The sequence below is a fragment of the Typha latifolia genome, chromosome 3 (assembly GCF_019914945.1).
Source record: "Typha latifolia isolate L0001 chromosome 3, TyphaL0001v2, whole genome shotgun sequence".
Taxonomy (NCBI): Eukaryota; Viridiplantae; Streptophyta; class Magnoliopsida; order Poales; family Typhaceae; genus Typha; species Typha latifolia.
In genome coordinates, this window is record NC_133088.1 from 15,071,889 (window position 1) to 15,097,467 (window position 25,579).

The 25,579-nt window shown below is 36.3% G+C and overlaps 2 protein-coding genes across 7 annotated transcripts; one reads left to right on the plus strand and one right to left on the minus strand.

Annotated features, from left to right (window-relative positions):
• Window positions 1–973: 973 nt before the first annotated feature.
• On the plus strand, window positions 974–10,719 carry LOC140785283 (probable serine protease EDA2). Of its 6 annotated transcripts, XM_073133098.1 has the most exons (15): window positions 1,025–1,262; window positions 1,370–1,457; window positions 2,205–2,330; window positions 3,960–4,115; window positions 4,406–4,588; window positions 4,749–4,865; window positions 6,454–6,507; window positions 6,585–6,656; window positions 7,213–7,318; window positions 7,451–7,547; window positions 7,746–7,840; window positions 8,278–8,352; window positions 9,088–9,171; window positions 9,401–9,499; window positions 10,325–10,719. In XM_073133098.1, exons 2-15 carry the CDS (start codon window positions 1,410–1,412, stop codon window positions 10,384–10,386), a joined length of 1,374 nt encoding a protein of 457 aa, XP_072989199.1. In that variant the 5' UTR covers window positions 1,025–1,262; window positions 1,370–1,409; the 3' UTR covers window positions 10,387–10,719. The 6 variants fall into 6 exon arrangements, 3 of the variants coding, with proteins under 3 accessions (XP_072989197.1, XP_072989199.1, XP_072989198.1); XM_073133096.1 differs by lacking the exon at window positions 1,370–1,457 and having other exon boundaries at window positions 974–1,296; XR_012108419.1 differs by lacking the exon at window positions 1,370–1,457 and having other exon boundaries at window positions 1,046–1,296; window positions 8,278–8,371.
• Window positions 10,720–11,128: 409 nt separating this feature from the next.
• Window positions 11,129–24,452, minus strand: LOC140785282 (uncharacterized). The gene is made up of 15 exons (XM_073133095.1): window positions 24,096–24,452; window positions 23,916–23,997; window positions 22,262–22,762; window positions 21,623–21,788; window positions 21,384–21,536; window positions 20,378–20,475; window positions 20,116–20,207; window positions 13,872–13,942; window positions 13,656–13,791; window positions 13,170–13,229; window positions 12,990–13,072; window positions 12,837–12,913; window positions 11,711–11,781; window positions 11,582–11,639; window positions 11,129–11,494 (listed from the first exon to the last, which is right to left on the minus strand). The coding sequence occupies exons 1-15, from the start codon at window positions 24,344–24,346 to the stop codon at window positions 11,369–11,371; spliced, it is 2,025 nt and encodes a 674-aa protein (XP_072989196.1). The 5' UTR covers window positions 24,347–24,452; the 3' UTR covers window positions 11,129–11,368.
• Window positions 24,453–25,579: the final 1,127 nt, after the last annotated feature.

Genomic DNA, 25,579 nt, shown 5'->3' on the forward strand with positions numbered 1-25,579 from the left:
ATGAAAAGAAAATAAGATTAAAAAGTATATTTATTAGATGTATTGAATGCATGTTACACTCGATTACACACATTGAAATTATATAATAATATAATACCTGTATTTTATAGTTATTGAACACTTGGATTTTTAAGAGTACCATAATTTCACTCTCTAATTCTAATTATTGAATACTTATATTTTTTATTCTATACTTATAATTCATAAATATTGAATATTTGTATTTTGTGTGTGTTTATAGTTTTATTAAGTAGTTTACATTTATTAAATACTTCTATTTTTATTTTACTATTTTATTACATAATTTGTAGTTATTGAACAGTTAATTTTTATAAATTTCCTAGTTAGTTTACCTAATTCTTAAAATAAACTAGTGTAGGTCATAGTTTATTTATATAGTTCATGGTGTATTAGTTTATAAATATTTATTACTTTCCAAGGCAAAAGTAAATTATAAGTAAAATTATAAATATATCTAATATTTATATTTTCAGAGAAATGTAGAGGGATGTTTATAAAAAAAATTTTAAAAAATTTTAGGCACACACAGTTAATGATTCGACAGTCCAGTTGGCTCAGAGGAACAACTCGACAATACGATGGCTTGGAGCAGGTCTCAACGGTATTTAGTTTAAAACAATTGTTCGATGATGTATAAGATTTAAAATTTAGACTAGACAAACTTATTATGTTGGCTAAAAGCTCAATAAAATCTAATGACTTTATATATAGAGAGAATAGACTTTTTATCCTACCCATAACTAGCCTTCGACCTCAGGATTATAAAAAATAATCTATGCACCCAACCAAACGTTTCCATCAAATTTTGTGGTCTCTACTCTTTACGGGGCCCAGGGACGCAGGATCACATATTTGGACGCAATTCTAGAGGGGAACTCATTGGATAATGTTTATTATAATTTTATTGTTGCGGAGCGCTACTTTTGTTTGTTTTTTTCTCCTCGGCCCCACCATTGACAAAAGCTGACAATTTACTCACATCCGATGGTTCTCGAACTACAACGACTTTCGCTCGTGCCGTGTACTCCTGCCACTTTAAAACGGCAGAGGCGCCCTTCTCGTCGGGGGAATAGAATTAGAAGCTAGAAAGGGCACCGGCCAATGAGGGAGATGACCAGGGCTTTCTCCGTCGTCTTCTTTCTCGCGCTTCTCCTCTCGCTCTTCTCCTCCTCCGTGGAATCGCTGGGTTTCCAACGACCTCACGGCGCCGGCGACAAGTACCTCACCAAAGAAGAGCACTGGTTCAATCAAACCCTCGATCACTTCTCTCCTACCGTTTGTTTCTCTTTCACTTTCTCTCTCTCCCTCCCCTCTTCTTAGTTCAATTCTTTGCTTGCGATTTCTGCAGTTGAGTTTGATCACGAAGGTTCGACCTAATTGCGTGATTGATGGTTACGATTGATTCAAGATTCCGGAACTTATATATTGATGATACTGTGAGTTAGGTTTTGACAGAAATTTTTTTTGCAAGAGGACATAAAAACAAAGACTAGTAGGAGGAGGAAAAATACAGTCATTTTTTTTTGGTCTATGTATCCTTTTCCTTTTATTTGAGAAAGAAGGAATGTCCCGTTAGATTAGTCAATTTTTGTCTATCTATCTGTCTTTTGTGACATCGGGCGGTTCTTGTGCTTTGTTAATTGCAATATTTTCAAATTGATCATGTCTTTCTTTTTCGCATATTATTATATAAAAAAAGAATAAGTACATAGATTGACCTTAATGTCCTTAGACGTACACTCTTAAATACCCGTACATACACGATTATAATTGAATTGGATAACCATGCTTGTAGCATAGTACATGTGGTTTTGTTTTTTGCTAGTGAATTGTGATTTACGATTTTTTTGATAAATTATGAGTTATTATTTAGCTGCTTCTGCTATCTTTTATATGGAAGTTTTCATTTTTTTTTTCTAGTTGTTTGCTATTAAGTTAACTTATCTCTTGGTGAAGTTAATTTATTATTACTTACACTAACCTGTTTAGAAGACTGTTGAAGTTTGTATTATTTGGGCATGTTTGAAGCTTTGCTTTCTAATGGAAGAATTTTCAAGATGACTTAATGCATCATTAGACATAAATACATAGGTTTATATTGTAAAATCACCTATTATTTGTTGTTCTAGTCTATATTCTCTTTATTGTGGATATTTGGACATTTATTTGGTTGGATTATGCAGGACCACCGTCAATTCCAGCAGCGGTATTATGAATTTCTTGATTACTATCGAGTTCCTGATGGACCTATATTCTTAAGAATATGTGGTGAATCTTCTTGCAATGGAATCAGTAATGATTACACATCTGTAAGTACTAGTGCGACCGTTTTGTTGTTTGCTATAGTAACCTATAACCACCTTTCATTTTTCTTTCTCTCTAAACTGATATAAGTTATTCTAAGTGGAATATCATATCCCCATCCTTAATGGTTGCAACATTGGACCCCTTTTGTCTGTTAGACACATGGACAGGGTTTATGTGCATGTGCTATTTGCTTCTTTTAGGACTTTCAATAGTTTGACATATTTCCATTTTCATTTTAAAACTTCTTACTAAATCAAATAGCTACCCTTATTTTTCCCTTCTCGACTACTGTTTTCTCACAATTTCTTTGTCCCAAAATTCTTTTTTGTCCATAACTCAGTTAAAACTTGTGACATTGTCAACTTAATGAATGTGCGGATATTTGTTGTCTTACTTTTGTTTTCTGTGAGTAGGTTGAGATTACCCATCTTCTACAATTAGTGTTGCTAAATTAGTTATATGATGTATTACTTCTTGTGGAACGATAATTCAATACTTTGGTTTTTTATATGCTGATGCAACTGCTTTCTCTTACTGGGATGCACTTATAGAACACCAACTTTTACCTTAAGCTAATCAGGCTGATTATCACCTTGGTCAGACACCTAGCACTTAATATTCTCACCAATCCCAGGGTGACTTTCCTAATTTTGCAATAAGAAATCTCAGAACTGGATATAGGTCAACTTTACTCTCATTTTAAAAGCTTAAATCTGGCACCCTACCTCATTTCTTCTTTTACCCCTCGTATGACGTTGAAAACATTTCTTTTTTTATGCTGTGAATCCAGACTTTTCCTTTTGAAAATTTGAATATTTGACTGGAATCTACTACATGAATAGATCTGTCTGATCAATCTCTAGTATATGTGTATTTGTAGAATAATATGTGTGGAATTGGCTCTGGTGTTCCTGCAGAGTAACTAACATGTTTCTTACTAGTATGTTAACCTCATAAATCAAGACATTTGTATGATAGATTCACTCAGTTCAATTGTTCATCATGATTTGTGTACAAACAATATTATTGTTTTTTGCAGACATCTTATCCTTTGATGATCACTCAACCAACCTTTCTCAAAAGAAAATTCCATCCTTAATGTATGCATTAGATTTTCCTAAAAGGCTTGCATCTGACATTCAAGTGCTTCTGAATCTGTTGAACTTGAATGTAATTGCACAACAGGTCATCTATTTGAATTTTTTATCATGTGTTCACTATTGGGAACAATTATGTCAGTAATTCCTTAGAAACAGTAAGGTTGTTCTCTGCGTATAGATGTGTTATGGATATAGACTCACTGAACACATAAAAGTAGTGGTTGTGTACACAAAGTATAGCATTTCAGTGTCAAAGGAAACATGGTTAAGCACTCCTGCTTTTCAGGGGGCTCAAGGGTTGGATTAATTGAAAGTGCGCCCCCCTCCCAACCCCCCCAAAAAAGTCACCTTCCATTAAAAGTATAAAAATATATTCATGCCAACTGCCAAGCACCATCTTTATGAATGTGGACGCACCAACGGTTTTATGCCGATCGTGATTAATTCATTTTACAAAATTAAGTATTGTATATATGACATATATATAGTGCATGTTAGAAAATGACTTAAGGTTTTCTACTCATGATGCAGGTTATAGCAAAGAAGTTTGGTGCTGCTGTGGTTTCTCTTGAGCATCGATACTACGGCAAGAGTGCCCCTTTCAAGTACTTAACAACAAATAACCTAAGATTTCTGTCCTCAAAGCAGGCTCTATTTGACTTGGCTGTTTTCCGCCAGTATTATCAGGTTCTTTGAAATGCTTATTTCCTTTTCTAATCTGGTTTCATATGGTTACTTTACTCCTAGTGCTGATTTGCTTGTCAGTTTCTGTTAATATTAGTGCAATATTATTTCTTTCTTGTAAAGATTTCATTTTTATGTTTCTTCATTTTTAGAAATTTCTTAGAGCAAACCTATGAAATTAGGTATCTTATTTATGGACCTCTTAGTTAGTTATAAGCTTTTTCTCTTCAGGTTCTTTTAAATACTTTTAGATTTTGGATTTCGGAGATCTGACTGCCCTCTGTTTTCTCTAGGAATACTTGAATAAACATTACAACATCTCAAGAGGAGAGAGTTCCTGGTTTGTTTTTGGTGTTTCATACTCTGGAGCACTCAGTGCTTGGTTTCGTTTAAAGTTTCCTCATTTGACATGTGGGAGTCTTGCAAGCTCGGCTGTTGTTCTTGCTGTTTACAACTTCACAGAATTTGACAAGCAGGTCGATATGTATACATTACCTGTCGTATCTCAGCTATTCATTTTTGAGTTGTTGTAATATTGTCTCCGGTGGTAATATGGAAGCCTATGCTGTTACATGTATTCCTCTTTTTATCCCCTTCAGAATAAACTGAGTTTTCTATAATACAATATTTATGCAGATTGGAGAGTCAGCTGGTGCTGAATGCAAAGCTGTACTTCAAGAAATAACGAAGCTTGTTGAAGAACGTCTCCATTCTGATGGAAGATCAGTGAAAAACTTATTCGGTGCATCTATGGTATTCCCTTTATGTGATTGCTAAATGCCTTTAAAACATATTCAGAAAACCATAGTGCAAAGTTTCGGTTTCAGTTTGGTTAAAAAATGAAACGTTTCGGTCAATATCAGTTCTAGTTTCATTGTATTAGGTTCGGACTCTTGATAAATAGTCTTCTTTATATTATCTTTTAATGCATCACACAAAATCTAATAGCATTTAAGCAATGAGGTTGATATGGAGTTAGGTACAAGTTGGATTCAAGTCAATCTAGCGTAGAATTAAAAAAACCTACATTAAAAAAATTGTTATTAAGGTTGCTTCGGTTGGATGCTAGTTTTGGGGGGTAGTTTTCAACCGGATAAAATCGAAATGTGAAACATTTCAGTGAAACATCTCAGTTTCGGACGAAACTTTGAACTTTGCAGAAAGCAAATTATGAAAAATCAATTATCAGTGAGAAACTTATTGACTAGGATTGCCAAATGCCTTAAATTATAATCGGAGAACAAAAGGAATGGCCACTTAATCATGGAAAGCATTTTAACAGACAGAAAAGCAGTAAAGCTAACTTGGCATGTTAGAAAAAGAAGCATGCTTGAATATATAGCAGCAGTGAGACCACTCCTCTTAGTTCTTATAAACACTAACTTGGCATGTTAGAAAAAGTCGAGGGAAATTGGAATGCTATTCTAAGATATATTTGTCTAAGAGTGATTAATATGAGAATAAGGACACCCAGGCTATATTACAAAGGTTACTTTATCACATAGTTTAATATCACTGACAAGGAAAGAGGCATTGGAGTAGTCTTTGGAGTGATCGAACCGATCATATCATTATAGATTCAATAAATAAATTCAAGTAGTTTATAGGTGGACATGTCATATCCTCCCTTGTTGAGTCACCTTAGATTTGTTTTGGCTTTAAGGAATTTGTTAATTGTTATAGCTGCTATGATTTAAGGGATACCATATGCCATGTCCTGATCATGTTCAATGTGAAAAGTAGGATATTCCTGTCCCTTTGCAGCTTCCTTATTGAAGTAAATCAATCAGAGAAGTGCAATTTCAATTTGATTTTTGGTTTCTCGTAACCTTGGCGTGATGTGACATTGTTCCCTAAAATGAATAATTTCAACCAGATAATAACAATTTGCTAAATCTTGTTATATTTAGTCATTTCTACATAACAATTGTTGTTTGTTGGGTCATGTGTTTGTGTCAGGCTGACATGCTTCGTCAGAAGCCCCTCAACCCGTAGCTGACCCTATATCAAGTTGAGATCAGGAGACAAATGTGGCCAATTTTCTATATATGGATCCAAATCTGACCCACCAATTGGATTTAAGTGCTATTTGATTTTATCCATAAAGTACAAATATAGAACTTTGTACCAGTGCTTCAATGAAATAAAACACCATCCGTCAGGGAGCTTTGATGAACTCAATCACTAGGGTTTGAGGAGAATTTATTTTCTTTCCAAGTGTTTTATATTTTCTTATATCAAGGTTTTAATTTTTTCTACCTATTTATATGATGATAAATTTCAATAGCACATGATACTTGCTCCAAGTTTTTCACCACACACTCCTATGTTATATTTGCAGCTAAGGAATGATGTTGACTTCCTATACCTTTTGGCTGATGCTGCGGTTACAGCGGTATGCATCAATGGCGCAATTTGGTTTAGTATCTGAAACATCTTAAGTAGCTTGTTGATTAATTCTCGACCTCGCAGTTTCAGTATGGCAATCCAGATGCTCTATGCTCCCCTCTGGTTGATGCCAAGAAGGCCGGTAACGATTTGTTGGTATGTTCCGGTCTCCCCTCATTGACAACAATGCATTTCTAAGTTGGTTTTAGTTAATATACCTTTTGGCCATCCTCTCTGGCCTTGTGTTTACCTTGTTCTGTTTTAGATCTTTAGATGCCACAAGTGGTTTGATGGTGTTAAGAGTCCTAATATTGATTGTCTTGTAAAATAGTTTTATGTGTTATTAGTTTATTCCTTCATTTGATTGATTTAGTGATTGCTTGTTAGGAAATATGATTAAGGTAGGTTTTCTTTTCCTGTTATCAGGACAGTTTTGTGCAGGTGATCTCTGCTGACCTTGGCAACCTGAAACCCTGAGCTACCTTAGGCGATAATGTTGTCATTACTACTTGATAAATTTATTTGATAAACTATCTTTACATCTTCCTTGACAGGTTCCTTTGTAGCATTTCATTATATTAGAGAGTTTTTCTATGCTGTAAACGTTGGACTTATTTATACATATCCTTCAATTTGGTTTTCATTGTGCAGTCACTAATTTGGAAAGTCTTCAGAGGCAAATATGCAATTGTCTTATGAGAATGTAATACAGGAAACATATGCTCACTTTGTGAAGGACTACTACCTTGGAAGTTTTGGAGCTTCACTTCAAACGTATGATCAACAATATTTGAAGAACACTACTCCTGAAGAGACAGGTAGTGTTTGAGCTTTGTTCAGTAAACCTATTACTGAAGCTATGGATTAGTCACTGTATTTCTGCACTTTCATAGTATTAGTTGAATCAGCTCTTCATGTTACTGTCTCTTAATCAGAAATTCTATTGCTAGATGCTCGATTGTGGTGGTTCCAGGTTTGCACTGAAGTTGCATATTTCCAAGTGGCACCTCAAAATGATAGCATTCGTTCTGCAAAGATTGATACAAGGTTTAGTTACATGAAATATTTCTGTATACCATTCAAGTGCTACTAAGTTCTATTACCAGGAATGCCATTTTGCTATTTTCATTTCTCAAATAAGAATTAAAAGAATCTAGAATTGTTAAGTTTTAGAAAGTTGGATCTTCAACTGTTTAGTGGTCTAATAATTGATATGCTAACATTGATGTCATTTTTGTTGTCTAGGTATCATTTGGACCTTTGCAGAAATATTTTTGGAGAAGGAATTTACCCTGACGTGGATATGACCAACATATACTATGGAGGCACACGAATTGCTGGTCTACTTTTTTACCCTATTTGTTTCTGGTCCAACTGCATCTTTCTAACTTTTTGCCATCATATTTCTGGTCATTAAAAACTAATTGTTTTACGTTCTTACTTCCGATGTCAACTTTTCATATGGTAACATTTATAATCATGAAATTCAGATGATGGACCTCTAAGTATTAAACACTTGAACTAATAATAATGAAATTTGCTTATATATTAACTGCTTGACTATTCTTCCTTTCTTTTTAAGACATTATATGAAAACAAGAAGTAACAGATGTTGTTTAACTGAAAAGGTATTATCTTTACTTAAAGTGCTTTGCTACCACTGTCTGGAGGTAAGTTAGGTCATCTATAATGAAGGATGTTTGTTATCTTTGCAATCATATTTCTTGAGAGCAGATTTCTTGAAACTTTATGATAACAATTCCATACGATTATGCAGGTTCCAAAATAGTGTTTACCAATGGATCACAAGATCCCTGGCGCCATGCATCCAAACAAAAATCATCCGAAGATAGTGAGCTTTTGTACTAATTGTAACTGTCATGTTTAACATTCAGTATTGCTCTTATCCCATGTTCACTTGTGTGCAAAATTCTTTGATTAGTTGAACAGGATGATTTATTCTCTGTGGATGCCATTTATTCACATCTATGAGTCACATTAGCTTGTATATGAAACAAGCTGAAAAGTTAACATGTTTGTGATTTTTAATTGTCCATTATGCAGGTGTTCTTTTAGAGATCAAATATTAACCACTAGGTTTTTTTTGTAAGTGTATAGTATTGATTAGTAGGACTTTGAAGTAGTTAATGTGAAAGAGATGTACTAACTGGTTGCATTTAGTGACATTATGTATTGCAAGAAAGAAATTAATATTTTCTGCACATTTCAGAATGTCCTGTCCTTGTTTACATTGATGGTACCTTTATGAGCAGCAAACCATTGTTGATGACTATGTCATGCAATGCTGCAACAAACCATTAGCAAAATTTAACTACAAGACAATAATGAAAATCCTCAATTCATACATTAAGTTATGCAGTCTTATTGACCGGCACATTAATAGATTTTATGTAGTTAACTACGAGTAATGGAACTTGGTCTTAGTTATGTCTTAAATGTTAACCGATCATTTCATTTTTAGGAGTATCTCTTTTTGTACCTGTTTCACAATTTTCTTGACATAGTTATTGACTTATTTCTTTGTTGATGTTGTTTACTGTTACTAAGACATTTCTATTCTCTTCAGTGCCATCCTACTTAATCAAATGCCATAATTGTGGACATGGTACTGATCTGAGAGGATGTCCTCAGTCTCCTTTGATCATTGAAGGTACTATTATTCTCCTTCCGTTCATTGACATTTTCTAAGGTCCCAAGGGATAACATTTTAGCATGTTACTGGACAATGGTACTCCTACTCTCAGTGCAGTTGGCATTTGTAACATAGCAATTGAACAAGTTATATTAAATGCTCTTAGAGTCTCATGATGTCATTATGATGCATAATTGACTGTATTTTATAGTCAAATATATACAGTACTTATCATAAGTGTTTGTAGGTGATGCAAAAAATTGCAGCTCTCCTGAAACAGTGAAGAAAGTAAGACAGCAGGTTATAGAGCAGATTGACTTGTGGCTGTCACAATGCCAAGATGCAGGTAAAACTTATATCTTATTTCTTGTTAAGTATACTAATGGTCATTCTCATTTATGCAAGACAAGTAGTTTCATATGTGCTAACCTTGACATAACTAGGGGGCAAATGTAAATATAAATTGGTTAACAGAATGGGATCAAACATTTTGCATGCCACCAATTTCAAGAGGAACTTTATATAGATTTCCTTTGGTCTGCTTGCTCCCTCTTATCAATGATTTGTGGCCCTAATACCCATGTTGGCTTCTACATATTGTTGATTTTAAACAAATCATGAGACGATCTTTGTTCTGCCTTCAGCCTTCAGCAATCTTCTACTGCTACCGTGAAGAGTGGGGAATACTTTGTTTAAAATTTGCAGTGTTCCACTATAGAATACTCACCTAATTGTGGGTGCTTGTCTGCAAATAATTGTTAATTACTTAATTTTTCTTCTACTGGCTTCAAAAGATTCAGCATGCACTAGTTTTCTTGGCAACTCATGCTTGGTGTCTCTTTAGTATAACTAATGCTAACCTATGTAATCGTGATTGTATTTGTAACAGTGTGAAATTTCAGAAATCTCGTAGGAAAAAGTTTAGGGATCTGTAGCATATTCTTTGTGAAGTATTATTTCATTGAAGACACAAATGGACATGCAATGCGAGTACAAGGTGTCTGCATGTCAAGTTTCTTCAAATACTAAAACCAATGTGGCGTAACTAGACAATAATATCAGATTATTCTTTCCAGATTAAAGTTGCAAGTCCTTGATACATTGAAAATAGCACTACTGAATAAAGCAGCTTATTACTATTAACTTGTGATTATCTTGATGGTGCTTCCAGGACCCGGTGATGATGAACCCAGATTGTTTCTGGCAGGAAAAAGGATGGTTTCTTCTGCTTGATGCTCGACTTCGATAAAGCTTATGTTTGAATGTTCATAGTTGATCAATGTTGTGAGATGTATCAGTTAGCTGCATAGCTGAGAAGAAGTTATGTGCTGATGTATCCATCACCATGGAAAAAAAAAATCTGTCATTTAATAAGCCAAGGTAATCAAACGTGATGTAGATATGGTTATGTTCACTGTCAAATGTCGATGCAGAACATCAGACTAGGGGCAGAAGGCAAAAGGACCCATTATGCCCATTGCCACATATGCAGAGCTAAACTATTCACAAATGTTGATCAATTTTTTCATGCTTTCTGCGAAATAGTCATCCTCTTTATTTTGCTTAGTCCTGCCCCTTTCAGTAGTAGGCTGATAGAGATGAGAATGGTTGTCTGCTTGCCTGTCTTCAGAATACTATTTCACAACTGCATACCAGTTTGAACCATGAAACTTGCAACTGATTATTTTCTACTTTGACATTCCCTCAATTTGTAATGTTGATTGCCGGACAAACCCATTAGCTGGACGTTCAGACGATCAAAAGATTTTCGCCTCTCCAGAACCTAGTTGTAAAAGTGAAATCCACATTTTTTCTCAAAAATAAATAAATAAAAAGTTCTTAAAAAAAACAGGAAAGAAAGCAAAATGCATCTAACATGGGCTAACAAGATTGGTTGTTAGGAAATCAATGGCTATTCAAAATCAAAAAAAAATTCCATCCCATTCTCCAGAATGAACTAGCTGCGAGCCTGCTGTTAAAACAAGAATCCACTCAAATAGAACTTCAAGATATGAGAAGCAGCTTGGATATTTACATTATTCGGAACCGCAGCATCAGTGAATATATTCGCATAACATCATATCAAATTTAAGGCATCTTCAACTGATAGATATGCGGATCTGAACCCTACATGAAAGAGCTGCCTTTACCTATTCGAGGCACACGACAACATATATTGCTTATCCTTGTAGATTATTTCCTGTACATGATATTGTCAGCTTTTTCTCATTTGGACATGAGAGAAAACAGGATAATAAGTATCAAGTTCAAGTTTTTCAAGAATTTGTTGGGTGGCCGACAGGTATGAGGAGTGACCTTCTACGAGGTCAGTAACATCAACCTATGAACAGAAAAATGCGAACCATTAATCTTCAAACTGCATTGTAATAAGATCAAGTAACTAAAATGTGGTTATGCAGGTACTGACATTTTCGATTCCCGGAACATCAACAGCTTGAATGCCAGCCAGACCTTGTGTAAGCAGGCTGAATGGGACAAGATCTGTAAGTATATAGAAGTACAAAAATTATAAAACATTTAAGAAAACCAAGTATACCTTGCACGAAAAGTAACACCAAGTATCCAGTCATTTGTGGAATATAAATTCACAAATCTCCCAGCAACCATCTGTGATGAAGAAAGCAGGGCATGTCAATTGACACAGCATCAACATATTAATAGAAAAACATGCTACTGAAGAAGAAAAAAGCAAGTTACGATAGCACAATTTGGCATCATCCCACATTGAGACATGCAGGAACATATGTGGACCATTTTAAATACATTAAAACTCTTTAGATATGGTATAAAGCCAAAGGCAGAGTTAGCGATAATTGCCTTTTTGTCATGGACTGAGTAGATGAAAGAGGATGTAATAAATAAGAAAATGAAAACAAAAAAAAAAGCATCAAGAAGGGAAAAAAAGTTCAAAAAAGGGGAAGCTTCCAGCTTAAGTTCATTGACAACAGAGTTCCTGGGTAGTTTCCAATGAACTCATGGTTTCATGAAAGAACATATCTTCTAATTATGAAAAGTGAAGAGTCAAAACTAGAACAATAAATAGTTTCTTCAGCACTTTGCCATCAAATTATAAGTAATTCATACTTAGCTAGCTATTAATCTACAATGTCTGGAAACAGAGTGTCTTGCTAATGTACTTGTTATGCGGTTGAATGTGGCAAAAGGCCCTAAGAGGATGCAGTCAATGCAGGCATATATAGCTGCCTGAACCGGCTCTTAGAACACTGAATAGATCTATCTATGTGATCGAGAGGTTGGCTTTTCGCTTCTAACCTCAATAGTCACACTTCTTTTAAATTAGGCTTTTCTACAAACTTAATATTAGAAAAAGCAACCTCAAAGGACCTTTCTGGACATAGAAAAGCTTGGCTCCTTCTTACGCAAGATATGAGGGGATGTAACCAGAAATAAGATAAAAGAAAATGAGTGTCCTACTGCACTAGGCTCCTGCTTACACAAGATCTAAGGAAAGATGTGCGCAGCTTTATCCTCGTTTTGAAATTGTTTCCAAGACTTGAACTCATGACCCCTTGGATGTAAGAAGTAAGCCTTACCATTACACTAAGTGAGAAATAGCACCCTCAATTTGAAATAATATTATAGATAAAAAAAATAAGAAAAAAGATTCAGAAATAAATCATTGAGCGACAACCACATCATACCTTTCTGGCAGCCTCCCATTGCTCACCTTTGACTGAGACTGGTGCACCGAGGAGCACAACCCTCTCTATGAGTCCCTCTACCCAATGGAGTAAACAAGTCAGCTGATAGCAACAAGAAACTTAAATGGGAGCCCTGAATGAGCATAAAAGTACCATTATCTCCGGATTCCGCTAACTCTTCTAGACATTTGAATATAACCCGTGCTCCTAACGAGAAACCAACAAGCGTCACCGGCCTGAAAAAAAAAAACCAGTAAAAAAGAAATTCAATATTTCATTTCAAACAGTATGCAGCTATATGAAGTATGAAGCAAAGACTATCCTAAGATATACCTGTTTCCTTGCAATCCCTTCAGCAACACTTCAGCAAGGAGCTTTCCTGCTTTATCAGACCTGGAAAAAACCAATTAAGGTTTAGTGAAAAGGCTGACATAAAAGGTTCTTATAGGGGATAGTTGTATGAATTATTATATGAAGAGATAGGTATGCCAAAATGCAGTCAAACAATCAAATGCATTTATCTGTGAGGCAAGAACATGGAAAAAGGAGGAAGGGAGACAGACTGCATAAATGGACATTAAAGAATCAAGACAATACCACCCCAGGAACTGTTAAATAAGAAAGACATCTAAGCACACTGTAATCAGTTGCAATATGGACATATCTAAATCATGTTCAAAACGCCATGCTCAAGAGCATTAATTCTGTCCCAAGCAGAAAAATTTAGATGACTAGTTGCATAAATCGAGCAAGTCATCCTTCAATAGCATGTACGAAACAAACAAACATTTAAAGTTTCCAATGAGTTTGCAAATGCACCTATCAATAGCAATTGACCATTTGCTATCTATGAAATCTGTAGCAGCAAGTAATGTCGCAGGCCATGCTAGTGCAGAAATAAGACCATGTAACACAGTCATCATGGCACCTCGCTTCATTAACTCCATTGTAAGTCCTACAGCATTAACCACTTATCAGAAGAAAGGAGCTTTAGTACCAGATGTCATAAGAGTAAATATATATCCAGAAAATTACTCGATGTAAGCCAATCCTGTATTGCAGTGCTCACTGCAATCAAGATCTTGGACTCCCATTGAAGAATATACCTGACATTTTCAATGAGATGCAATGAGAGACCTACCATAAAGCAACTAAAACGAGCAGAATAGCAAAGACAAGTATATAATGCCATCAGTTAATAAAATTGGTCATTAACATTCCATTCAAGAAAGGTGAACACTGGGAGCTGGGGGAAATTACCTGCTCATAAATTACTTTATATCCTATTACCAACTAGGTTGAGCCCTATACAAAGTTGTATCACAGATCATCAAGTTGACGACCATCCTGTCATCATGCTTGAAGAGCTCCCAGCTATCAACAGGAAAACTTTCCTACTGAAAAACCATTTATTTGATAATTACTTATCCAGAACACTTGAGCGCTTGAATATGTGTGTTTAAACTTTAAACTCAAGATTCTAGTCATGAAGCAACAGTGTAACTCACATAAACAAAATGTCCCATCATGTGATTCAACTACAGGTTGCAACGTAGTTAAAGTCTTGGGAACGCTAAAAAGTCATTGCAATATATGAACACAGTTGAAACTTTTCTCTTCTTCCTTATATATGGAGACATTGCATAAATCATATTTGCACGATTTCAATTTTAGTTTATGGCTTCAATTCTTTTGCACCATATGGGTGTTATAAGCTTGCCCTGATAAACAATATTTGAAAGAAAGGTTGCAACCAGATTATTCACTAGTTAATGAATAATCATAGAGGTACATACATATACATTATGAGATGAGAGAGAGAGAGAGAGAGAGAGAGAGAGAGAGACTTGAGCTATGATGTCTTTGATAATATTGAGATCTTAATTCTTTCTAGTAAAAAAATTCCTCAATACTAAAAAAGAGAAACTTTTATTGAAAATCCATATTATTCGACATGATTTACACACCATTTTAAATGTTCTCAAGAAAAACCTTGACACAAGTACTTTGATAACATTTTGATTTATAGTCAGTCGAAAGAGTTTTATTTGGACTATTTGCGTCAAGTCTGTTTTACGCTTCGTATTGCTCAACTCTATGGCAATAGGAAGAAGTGTTCCTTTCTTGTGAATAAAATCTTCTTAGAGTTTATGGTTACATTTGAAGGAGTTTGCGCCAACCTTGAAAATATTAAGGCAATCATTGATTGGTCGAAACCACGAAACATTCATGATTCTCGCTACCTTTTATTGACGCTTAATTGATTGCGTCTTCTTGATCTTTCTAAAGCCTTTGAGGTGGAATGTGATGCCTCAGACATTAGGATTAGGGTGTTCTTAGCCAGGAATATCATCCTGTTGTCTATTTCAGCGAGAAATTAAATGAGACTAAACAAAAGTATTCAACTTATAATAAGAAATTTTATGCGGTTATTCAATCTCTGCGTTATTGGCGTCATTACTTATTCCTACATGAATCTGTCCTTTATTTCGACCACGAATCTTTTCGATTCCTAAATTCTCAGACAAAACTAAATTTGATACATGCTCGTTGGATCGAGCTCTTACAGGAGTACACTTTTGTACTCAAACATAGAGCTAGGGTTGAGAATAAAACAACTGATGCGCTTAGCAAATAGGTTAGACTTCTATCTGTCATAAGCATTAAAGTCACTGGCTTTGACAAAATGAGGAAGACTATAAGTCTTGTATGAACTGTGGAGAAATTATTCTCACTTTGCTGATTGACCCGAACATAGCTTTGGACAATTACTCCCTCCAGAACGGTTACTTGTTTAAGGTTAACAAGCTCTGTGTTCCCCGTACATCCGTTTGTGACTTCCTAGTTTGGGAGATCCATAGTGATGGCATGTCAGGTCTAAACGTGATAAGATTATCGAAAAAGTTGAGCGTTAATTCTACTAGCCAAGTCTTAAGTGTGACGTAGCAAAATTAATTGGTCAATGTAGGACCTGTCAATTAACAAAGCACAGAAAACAAAACACTAGCCTTTACGCCCTGTTACCTGTGCCTGATCACCCGTGCCAGAACGTAAGTATGGATTTTGTCCTTGGATTACCTCGCACCTTTGAAAAATGTGATTTAATCTTTATGGTCGTGAATCGCTTCTTTAAGATGGTTCATTTTATTTCTTGTGCCAAGACCTCTGATGCTTCACATGTGGCAAAATTGTATTTTGCCTATATAGTCAAGTTAAATAGTCTTTAAAAAACTATTATATCCGACCAAGATGTTTGCTTTATGAGCTATTTTTAGAAAACTTTATGGCAAGGTTCCAAAAATCAGTATCGGGATCGGGATCGGCCGTCCGAAAAAACGATACGTATCGGCTGTATCGGCCGTATCAGCCGCCTGTATCAGATCGGACTATTTTAATTAAATAAAATTCTAAATATTATTAAAAATATTAGAGAAATTTCTAAAAATTTAGAAAAAATTATACAAAATAAGAAATAATAATTACTCACATATAAAGCCTAAAAAGTAAAAATCTCTTTTTCTCCCTCTCTTCTTTTCTATCCCTCTAATTGTTAGTCTAAAGTATCTATTTTCTCCCACATTCTTTTTTTTTATCTTTTTTCTCTCTCTTTCTCAACTTTTTTTTAATCTTTCCTTCTCCCTCACTCTCTCTTCCTTTTTTCCTCTCTCTCATACCCTTTTTTTTAATCTTTCCTTCTCCCTCACTCTCTCTTCCATTTTCTCTCTCTCTCACTCTCTCTTGCTCTTTTCCTCTCTCACTCTCTCTTCCTTTTTTCCTCTCTCTCATACCCTTTTTTTTTATCTTTCCTTCTCCCTCACTCTCTCTTTCATTTTCTCTCTCTCACTCTCTCTTGCTTTTTCCCTCTCTCTCTCCTTTTCTCTCCCTCACTCTCCCTTCCTCTCTCTCTCTCTCTCTCTCTAGCTGGCGCCGACTTGCAGCCAGTAGTTGTCACCCCCGCTGCAGCCGCTGCCGCTGCGAGTAGCGGCCTACCGCAAGTGGCCGCATAGCGGCCGCTGCAGTGCCGAAACCGAGTGGTTTCGGCCTGGATCGGGATCGGCTATAGCCGATCCCGATCCGTTTCGGCCGATCCCACTCGGGATCGGCCGAAACTCGAATCCTTGCTTTATGGCACATGATCAGCACAAAATTAAAGTTCTCTACAGCCTATCATCCCCAAATCGACAGTCAGTAAGCTTAGTCTTGGAAATCTTTTGCGATGTCTCGTGGGTAACCATAACAGAAACTGGAATGTCATTTTTCCTATAGCCCAATTTGCATATAATAACTCCATCAATATGTCTATAGGCATGAGTCCATTTGAATTTGTTCATGGTTTTAAAACACGCAAACTTTTAGATCTATTGCCTATGTCATCTCATGCTAGTCTCTGAGTCTACCGAAGCATTTGCACATCATGTTTATTCTTTGCATCAGGAGATCACTTAGCGAATTAAGACAAGTAATTTTTAGTATAAAATATATGCCAACTTGCACAAGCGTGCCAAGAAGTTTAATGTTGGAGATCATAATATGATTTGTGTCAGACCCGAACGATTCCCTCCAAGAGCTGTTCGAAAGTTGCATGCTCTAGTGCAGGACCTTTACAAGTTCTGAAACGTGTAGAGACTAATACTTATTTCATTAATATTCCTCTGATTACGGCATTAGTTGTACTTTTAATATTGAGAATTTAGTGGCTTACCAACCGCTTATGAACATCCTCACTGAACCATATGCTACATCCGCTACTATTCCAGACATACTTGATATACCAGGTACCACTTCTTATTTTTCATCCATACTATAAGAAAAGAAATACGTTATTTTAAATGATCAAATAACATCTACTGCATGAGGGTTTCACCATTTTCTAATTCGGTGGCAAGGTCAACCAGAGTCTAATTATACGTGGTCACGTGGATCACTCGCGAAGAGTTACAACAGCTTGACCCTAACATCTTGGAGTGCTATCAGAATCATTCACACACCCACTCGACTAAGTCGAGTTTCTTCCACCCCGGGAGAGTTGGTGTGGACACCATCATTCGTCATTTTAATTCTCGTAGGCACAAGAAGGCTGCACCCGTGGCCCTATGACTTAACGAAGGTTTTAACTAGCCTTATTATAGGGTTATTTTCGTATTTTTGTCTTTTGCGTTACTTTGCCTATATAAAGGCTTGTTAGTGGATCCCAACGTTGGTGGATTCACATATTGAGTTAACGAATATAAAGGCTCATTTATTGGTTAATGAATATTTTGAGAGTTTTCACATATTGAATGTTTGTTGGTGGATTCCCCAGTTTTTGTTACTTTTTTCTACTTGTTCTTCTCAAATATGTATCGAGAAGTTGTCCTACTTCAAATCCAAACTAGTTAAATTTTTTATCCAGAGATCTTTAAATTTTTTATCCAAAGATCTTACTATCTGGATTAAGATCAAACATTTAATTTCTTGACTAAACAGCCCTATAATATACTTTATTATGCTTTATGATTGTTGCAGTCTAATTATATAATATACTTTATTATGCTTTATGATTATTGCAGTCTAATTTTATTTCTGTTATGATGCCTTGTAAAGAACACTTAGGAAAATAGAACTTTGGTATCTAGGCATCAAATGGTATCGATCATCATAATTAGAGTGCAATCATTATTTGCAAAAGGATGAATCAAGGCCTTAATATTTCAAAAGTACCCCACCTCAATCGTGTAATAAATCTAAACAGGATAAGTTGATAAGTATAATAGATATCATATCATATATGTGAAAGTGATAAACCTTGATGGAGTCTATTCTTATTGTACTAGTTATTTATTTCAGAAAAAATAAGATTTCTGTATGTCGCGTTCGAATGAGGGATGGGCACGTTCGAACGCCCTTGCGAACGCCTGCAGGCATTCACATCAATAGAAAATGCAAATTGTGCGTTTGAACGTCCGCGTGCGAATGTCTGCATACGTCCACATCGACAGAAAACGCAATTTGTGCGTTCGAACGCGATCGGCGAGAATCCACTGTTTCTAGGGTTAATAATTGTTATTTTTTATTTGTTTGGTTAGTCTCTTAAGGTATGGATGGCAACCAAAAACATTATGATGAATGAATATTGATTTTTATCTCTTTTCTATCCTCTTTACCCTAATCTCCCTTTCCCTTCCTTCAAGCCCTAGCCATGCGTCATCTCGACGTTGGTGTTCTTCTAACCTCCCTTGTCTGTCGAGTCCTCCCTTCTCCTTGGAATCTCGGCCACTTCTCCCCCTTCATCCTTCTCCCCTAAACTTCACAAACCATCCACCCTCATCTCCATTATCACCCTGATAGGAACAGAACATCCTCTTCAATATCTGGATCGGTTGCAGGAAATCAGCCCGCGCAGCCGAAGAAAAATATTCACCAGATATTCTACCGTAGTCGGAAAATTACGAAACCAGAGGTGGTCGATCCGTAACTTCCTAATCTATATTTTTGGTATTTATACCCTTCGTAGATTCGGACTACAACTGGGACGAAAATACGTAAGAGTGGGGGTGAAGGTGGTGGTGACGGGTGGAGGTGATAATAAGGTTAGGGATGATAATGGAGATAAAGGTGGATAGTTTGTGGAGTTTAGGGGATAAGGATGAAGAGGGAGAAGTGGCCGAGATCCCAAAAAGGAGGGAGGACTCGAGAGACAAGGGAGGTTAGAAGAACACCGATGTCGAGATAGCGAACGGCTAGGGCTTGAAGGAAGGGAAAGAGAGATTAGGATAAAGATGATAGAAAGGAGATAAAATCAATATTCATTCATCATAATATTTTTTGTTGCCATCCACACCTTCAGAGACTAACCAAACAAGCAAAAAATGGCAATTATTAACCCTAGAAATAGTGGATTCTCGCCGATCGTGTTCGAACGGGGTCCACCGCATTCGAACGCACAAATTGTGTTCTCTGTTGATGTGAACGTATACAGGCATTCGCAAGCGGGCGTTCGAACGCAGCCAAACACACAATTTGCGTTCTCTGTCGATGTGAACACCTGTACGCATTCGAACGCGCCCCCTCCCGCATTCGAACGCGATATACATAAATCTTTTTTTTTTCTAAAATAAAAAACTAGTACAATAAGAATAGACTCCAGCAAGGTGTATCAGGAAGATTCCAATTTCCAGCTTAGAATACAATTTTAACATGACAGAGAGGCAACAAAAAGTAGAGGGCAACACATAAAAATAAAAAACCTGTCTTTTTTTTTGCCAAACCATGCATAACACAGCAAGAGAATGTGATTTACCTCTCCAAGTTGTCTTTCCATCCTTCCCAAGGCCTCACAAAATCTTCCTCCTCAAAAACAAAACCAGAAACCAAGATAGAAACTGCCAGACGCTGAAAATGAAAACATTCACTAAAAATTACATAAATATACTGAATACAAAATGTTGACTCTTAAGATAATAAAGCTGCATTTTTATCATAAGGAAGCCAGGCACTCGACTCAGCCAGTGTTAGCGCCAAAAAAGCCCAAATGATTGAATTTCAAGAGGCAAGCAACTCACACCCTGATTATGGTTTTCACCAATAGGTTTAAATTCAAATTCTTTGATACTTCCAATTCTCCTAGCCATTTTGCTACCTGTGAGTCCAGCTCCAGCAGCTGTATTTCCAAAAGTGAGTGAACTGATTCGAAAATATCAAATGACTACAATGTACAATAAGTCAATATGCATCAATATGTAACTCTTTAGTGCAATGACTCACATAAGTAACTAGTGATTATGAATGTCCTAATCAGGGAAAATAATTTCTCAAATTAAGCAATCCACATGTAACATATGATGGCATTTCCATAAGCTACATCCTTCTTCATAAAGGAAGTCTAAACTATACACAATTCCCGCCCCCCCCCCCCCCCTTCAGAGGTTGCATTACTATCCGACAAATAGTGACAAGCTAAGAAGTGAGAACCTCTAGCAACAGAAAAAAGCATCGAGTTCAAAATAAATTCAATCACAAAGTCAAGAATCAATTATTTTGTCATCTAAGTATCCAACTATTTATAAACCCAACAACTGAGAACAACTAGATTCATTATGGACAACCTTAACTTTGAATAACAATAAATCTAATACAAAATGCTTGCGCATAGGACACATTATGAATGAAAATATCATAAATGCAGATAATGATTTCTAGGGAGAGGAGAAAGATAATTTCACCAATCTGCACCACTGTGGTGTACAATGATTTAGTCGATTCTCCTGCATCAATAGTATCACAATTTGAAAGAAGCTAGTGGATACAGTTAACTGTTTTCAGTTTTTCTTTTTCACGCCTGACTCTTGAGCAGCTTCAAGATTCTACCATTGAAATTGTACCATCTACCTGAAGCAACTATGAATTGGTCCATCTACCTAGAGTATATAAGAGGCCTTAAAAGTTCAACAATGAAAAAATATCATAGCATTACACAAAACAAATTATAAAGGCTAAGTTTTTACTTTTGTAATATATCTCCATATGAAGGATGAATTTCTAGGAAATAAGGGAAAGTTGAACATTCACCCCCAAATGATGCAGCAACAGCCACAGAACCAGCAACAGATCCTGCAGCAGTAGCCATGGCAGCAAATCCGCTAGCTCCAATAACAGGGATAAGTGTCCCTAATGTTGGAGCTAAAGCACTAAACCCTGCAGCAATTGCTGGAGCAGCTAAACCTGTTACAAAAGAATGAAATATCTCAAATATTCACTGAATACTAAGGCAAAAAATCTCACTATTCCCTAAATCTGAAGTGCCACACCTCCAGTGATGGCCAACAAGGTTCCTCCTGTCAATGCAGCTGCACCAATTATGCCCCCACGCTTCCATCTGGACCATTTGCTTTCCACTGACTCATTCTCTTTTGATTGTTCTTCCACTTTTGCTGCAGCCATTGCAGTGCAAGCAACTATTATCTCAATAGCTTCCTACAGGGTCACAATATAATTAACAGGGAGTTGAAGTATCACTCAGAAAACCTTTCTTACGTACTTATATGGACTTATATCCTGGTCATGTTACAGTTCATAAGATATAAAAAAAAGTAATATTGAGAAGCTTCACTAAATACTTTATCTTTAGGTCATACAGCCTTGGAAGTTATACTTTAGTTGAGCACACATGGTTGGGAAAAGCCAATACCCTAGCAATACATATCCTGCAGAAAAATCCAAATACACTAAAGAGATATGCCCTAAGGGAAAAAAACTCATGATGTAAAGAGACATGACATACCAAAAGAAACAAAAATAGTCTAATGTATCCCAAGGTGTCGTATATTCCAAACAACGAGGAAGAAAATTCCAAATAGTTTAGATTCAAAATATATCCTTAATTGATGAGATTGTCAAATAAAGGAAGAAAGAGCTTGCAAACTAAAATAAAGTTTGGATAGACAAACCATTTTGATCCATTTCACGTCAAGCCATGTCGCCAACAACCGCAAGGCAACACGATGTCGAGCATCATAGCCCTTCCTAAATCGAGATGCCTTCTTGTTGTCTTGAGGTGTATCAGCCACACAAGAAGATAAAAGTTCATACAACAATGCCACTTTCCGTTGATAACTGACTGGAGATTCCTCTAAAACCAACTTTTCGACATGCACTCTATCGACCCGATCACTTGAATCCTCCTTTCTAAATAATACATCAAGATTTGCTGCCTCCAAAGTTTCAGATGTTCCTAACATCACTTCAGAACTTCTATTCATTATATTGGAGCTATCATTCTCATGGGATTCGTTAACTTTATCATGATCTTCCTCCTTAGCTGTTCCAACTGAATCAACACCAGCTTCCAAGCTCATTTCCATTGCATCAACTGCTTTTGTCAGAGCAAGTTCCTGGTCAGATCTTTCTGACGAACTTTCATCATCTTCTTCAAAGATTAATCTTAGAAACTGATATTTGAGGAAAATAACAGAAAGTCACCATTGCAGTTGGAAAAAGATAAGATGAAAAGAATCATTCAATCCATTACATATTACAATATGCAAAACAAAGAAAAAAAGGAAAAACAAAAGACAGAAGCTGCAGTGGAGAAGAAGTTTCTCAGCTTACCCTGTCTGTGCCTATATGTTAATAACACGATGAAGTGTAGATAATGAGAGAAATACATTTGAGATCTATAGCCTTTCCACAATGAATTGAATATGCTTTGTTCATGCCTGCCAAAGGTAGCCCCCTTTGGAGTACATTTGATAAAATGAGAGAAGCAACAGGACTTCCCAACACTTGAATATCTTAAGATTCATATCTCCAACAAAAGATAGCGAGTGATATGTGAATGATTTCTGTAATTGAGTATCTCAGGCAACTAATTTTGAGTCATGTTGAACATCAGTAGTAGATTAATCGATTCATACAAATTGTAGATGTCCAATCATACTGTTTCCCAGCATCTTGCAACACAAAAGTGGTAAATTCGACTTGCACAAAGAAAAACATATTTCAGGAGACACACACCACAGGAGATAACCTTTAAACAAGTGACAGATAGTGCTAATGAGTAGCAATAAGCATCTGCCATTTTGCATGACACCAACTGTCAACAGAATGCACACCATGATTAGTCCGGTGGTTACATCTAGCAACAATAAATCCAGAAATTAAGGACCATATTAATTTACATGTCAAGAGTTCATTTATCAAAAGACTTTTCTAGTGTTAAGTCGTTCGTTTATCACTTAAGCAGCATGAACTCACTATAAAATCCAGAACACTCCTTCTAGCTATATGCAAAACCAAGTTAGATAACTGAATTACAGTATCATAAAAGGTAAATGAATCTATTTATCAGAAAATTGACATATGTAAACCCCCTATATGTGATGAATTATGGTAAATACTTACTAGATTCCATCTACTTTCTTTATACCCTAAATTATCACCATGCTACTGGTCAGATGTATCAAGTGATCCAACACCGCAACAGAAAAAAGGCTATGTAAATCCCAGCATACCCTAATTCAAATCTACCCGTCGAGAACGACAACATTACACTTAGATTCAACAATTTTACGAAATAAACCAAGAAAGGGAAAGAACCCATACAGCCCCGACATGATGCTTGGCTTCCAACGATGCCGCGGTCTCCTCCAACCCCGGCCACGCCTTCGGATCAATCTCGAAGAACCTGGAAAACGCAAACCAACAAATCTCTCAAAGATTAACGGATCACAAAATGATCGGGTTATACGATAAAATAAAGACAAGAAATAAAAAATTAGAAACCTAAAGACGGGGCGGAGAAGGCCATGGGATTCATGCGTCCAAAGGAACGAGGAATCGCCGCCACCATCGCTGCCGTAGGAAGTGCTGGCGCTACCAGCGCTGGCGCAGCTGCGATGGTCTTGGGATTGGAATTCGTCGCCTTCTTCGAAGCCGAGAGGACGGGTTTGGTGGATCTGGGCTTGGCGGAGCGCGAGGGCGAGGAGGGCCCCCGCGGCGTAGCGCTGTGTTGGGCTAAGAGTGGAGATGGCCATGGAAGAGAGAGAGATGAAGGGTAACCTCTAAGAAGAGCAGAAGGAAGGAAAAAAAAAAAAAACGAGAGACGCGCGGAAAGGTCGAGGTTGGTTGACGGTATGCCTTGGTTTAAAGTTCGGACTTGAAAGGAAATGACGTTTTCTTGTCCGATACTCATAAACTCGCATGCGCAAGCTCTTTTTTTCAAGTTTTGGACAATAAAATATGACTGGGCTCTTGAAAATTAAAGATTTTTAGCGCAAATGATTTGCTAATGAGCTACCATATCATCCCTATTTCTATACTTCGTTTGCTATGCTTTAGCAGCTTATTAGGAATTATTTTAGTTTATCACATAGATAGAGACTGAGAAGATGGGGGATTGTCTTGGACATAAGCTCCATGCTTAGCTAGAAAGAATAATAATTAAAATATAGTATTAAATATAAAACAATACTTATAAGCACTCAAGCTCAGTCAGGAATGATTTGGAATAAATGTTGATGCTGGTATCTTGCTTTAATCAATTGAAGCATGCAATCATCGATGCAATAAGTGATAGATGATGAAAATTCTGGATGTTAGGAAAAGGTTATGGGAAAGTTTCAGTGTGTGCATCACATGCAGTTAAATACTCCAAAATTTGGCAGAGCATAATTGGGCCCAAAAGGCCCAATTTAAAAGTTGTAACAGTTACGGGCTTCAGCCCATTATTTAGGCTCAGAAACGGTAAAACATATATGTTTAATTATATTTTCAGCCTCAATTTCCAAGCTTTTCAGATCAAATATACTTCTCTACAATATATATATTCACAAATATGCTTTCCCAGTGTGAGGGTAGACTGTAGAGCCTTCCCATTTTTACTATTTCTCTTCCTACCTTCAGCAGTGCACTCTCTCCTCTTTCTCTCCTCTCTTGCGTAGTGTAGTATAGAAATTTTCGTCTCTCTCTCTTGCAAACCATATCCTCTCCAGACTTTGGGGTGATTTTTTTTCTCTTGTTAAATGCCTTCTTTGATACGTGTGTGCTCCTAACCAACAGAAGAGCTGATGTTTTTTCATCAGACTTTTAGACTCTTATTTTGTGTTCAAGTGTTAGAGCTTGTAAAAGGTTTAGACTAATATTTCTTTTTACCAATCTTTTGTGTATCGAGCTTGTATAAATCGAATTTTAATAAATTATCTGTCTATAAGAGAAAAAATTATATGTGGCTTTCCGAGGGTCAACTTAAACTTTCCACAGAGAATCTC

What these genes read in the sequence shown, in the direction of transcription:
- LOC140785282 (XM_073133095.1), bottom strand. Translation starts at nt 24,346, where the DNA reads ATGGCCATCTCCACTCTTAGCCCAACACAGCGCTACGCCGCGGGGGCC. An exon ending in TGTTGCTGCATCATTTGGGG is followed by an intron (nt 20,476 to 21,383) that starts GTGAATGTTCAA and finishes TTGGAAATACAG; the next exon opens with CTGCTGGAGCTGGACTCACA. An exon ending in ACAGGATTGGCTTACATCGA is followed by an intron (nt 13,792 to 13,871) that starts GTAATTTTCTGG and finishes TTAATGCTGTAG; the next exon opens with GACTTACAATGGAGTTAATG.
- LOC140785283 (XM_073133096.1), top strand. Translation starts at nt 1,123, where the DNA reads ATGAGGGAGATGACCAGGGCTTTCTCCGTCGTCTTCTTTCTCGCGCTT. An exon ending in ACTTATTCGGTGCATCTATG is followed by an intron (nt 4,866 to 6,453) that starts GTATTCCCTTTA and finishes TTATATTTGCAG; the next exon opens with CTAAGGAATGATGTTGACTT. An exon ending in TCTGCAAAGATTGATACAAG is followed by an intron (nt 7,548 to 7,745) that starts GTTTAGTTACAT and finishes TTTGTTGTCTAG; the next exon opens with GTATCATTTGGACCTTTGCA.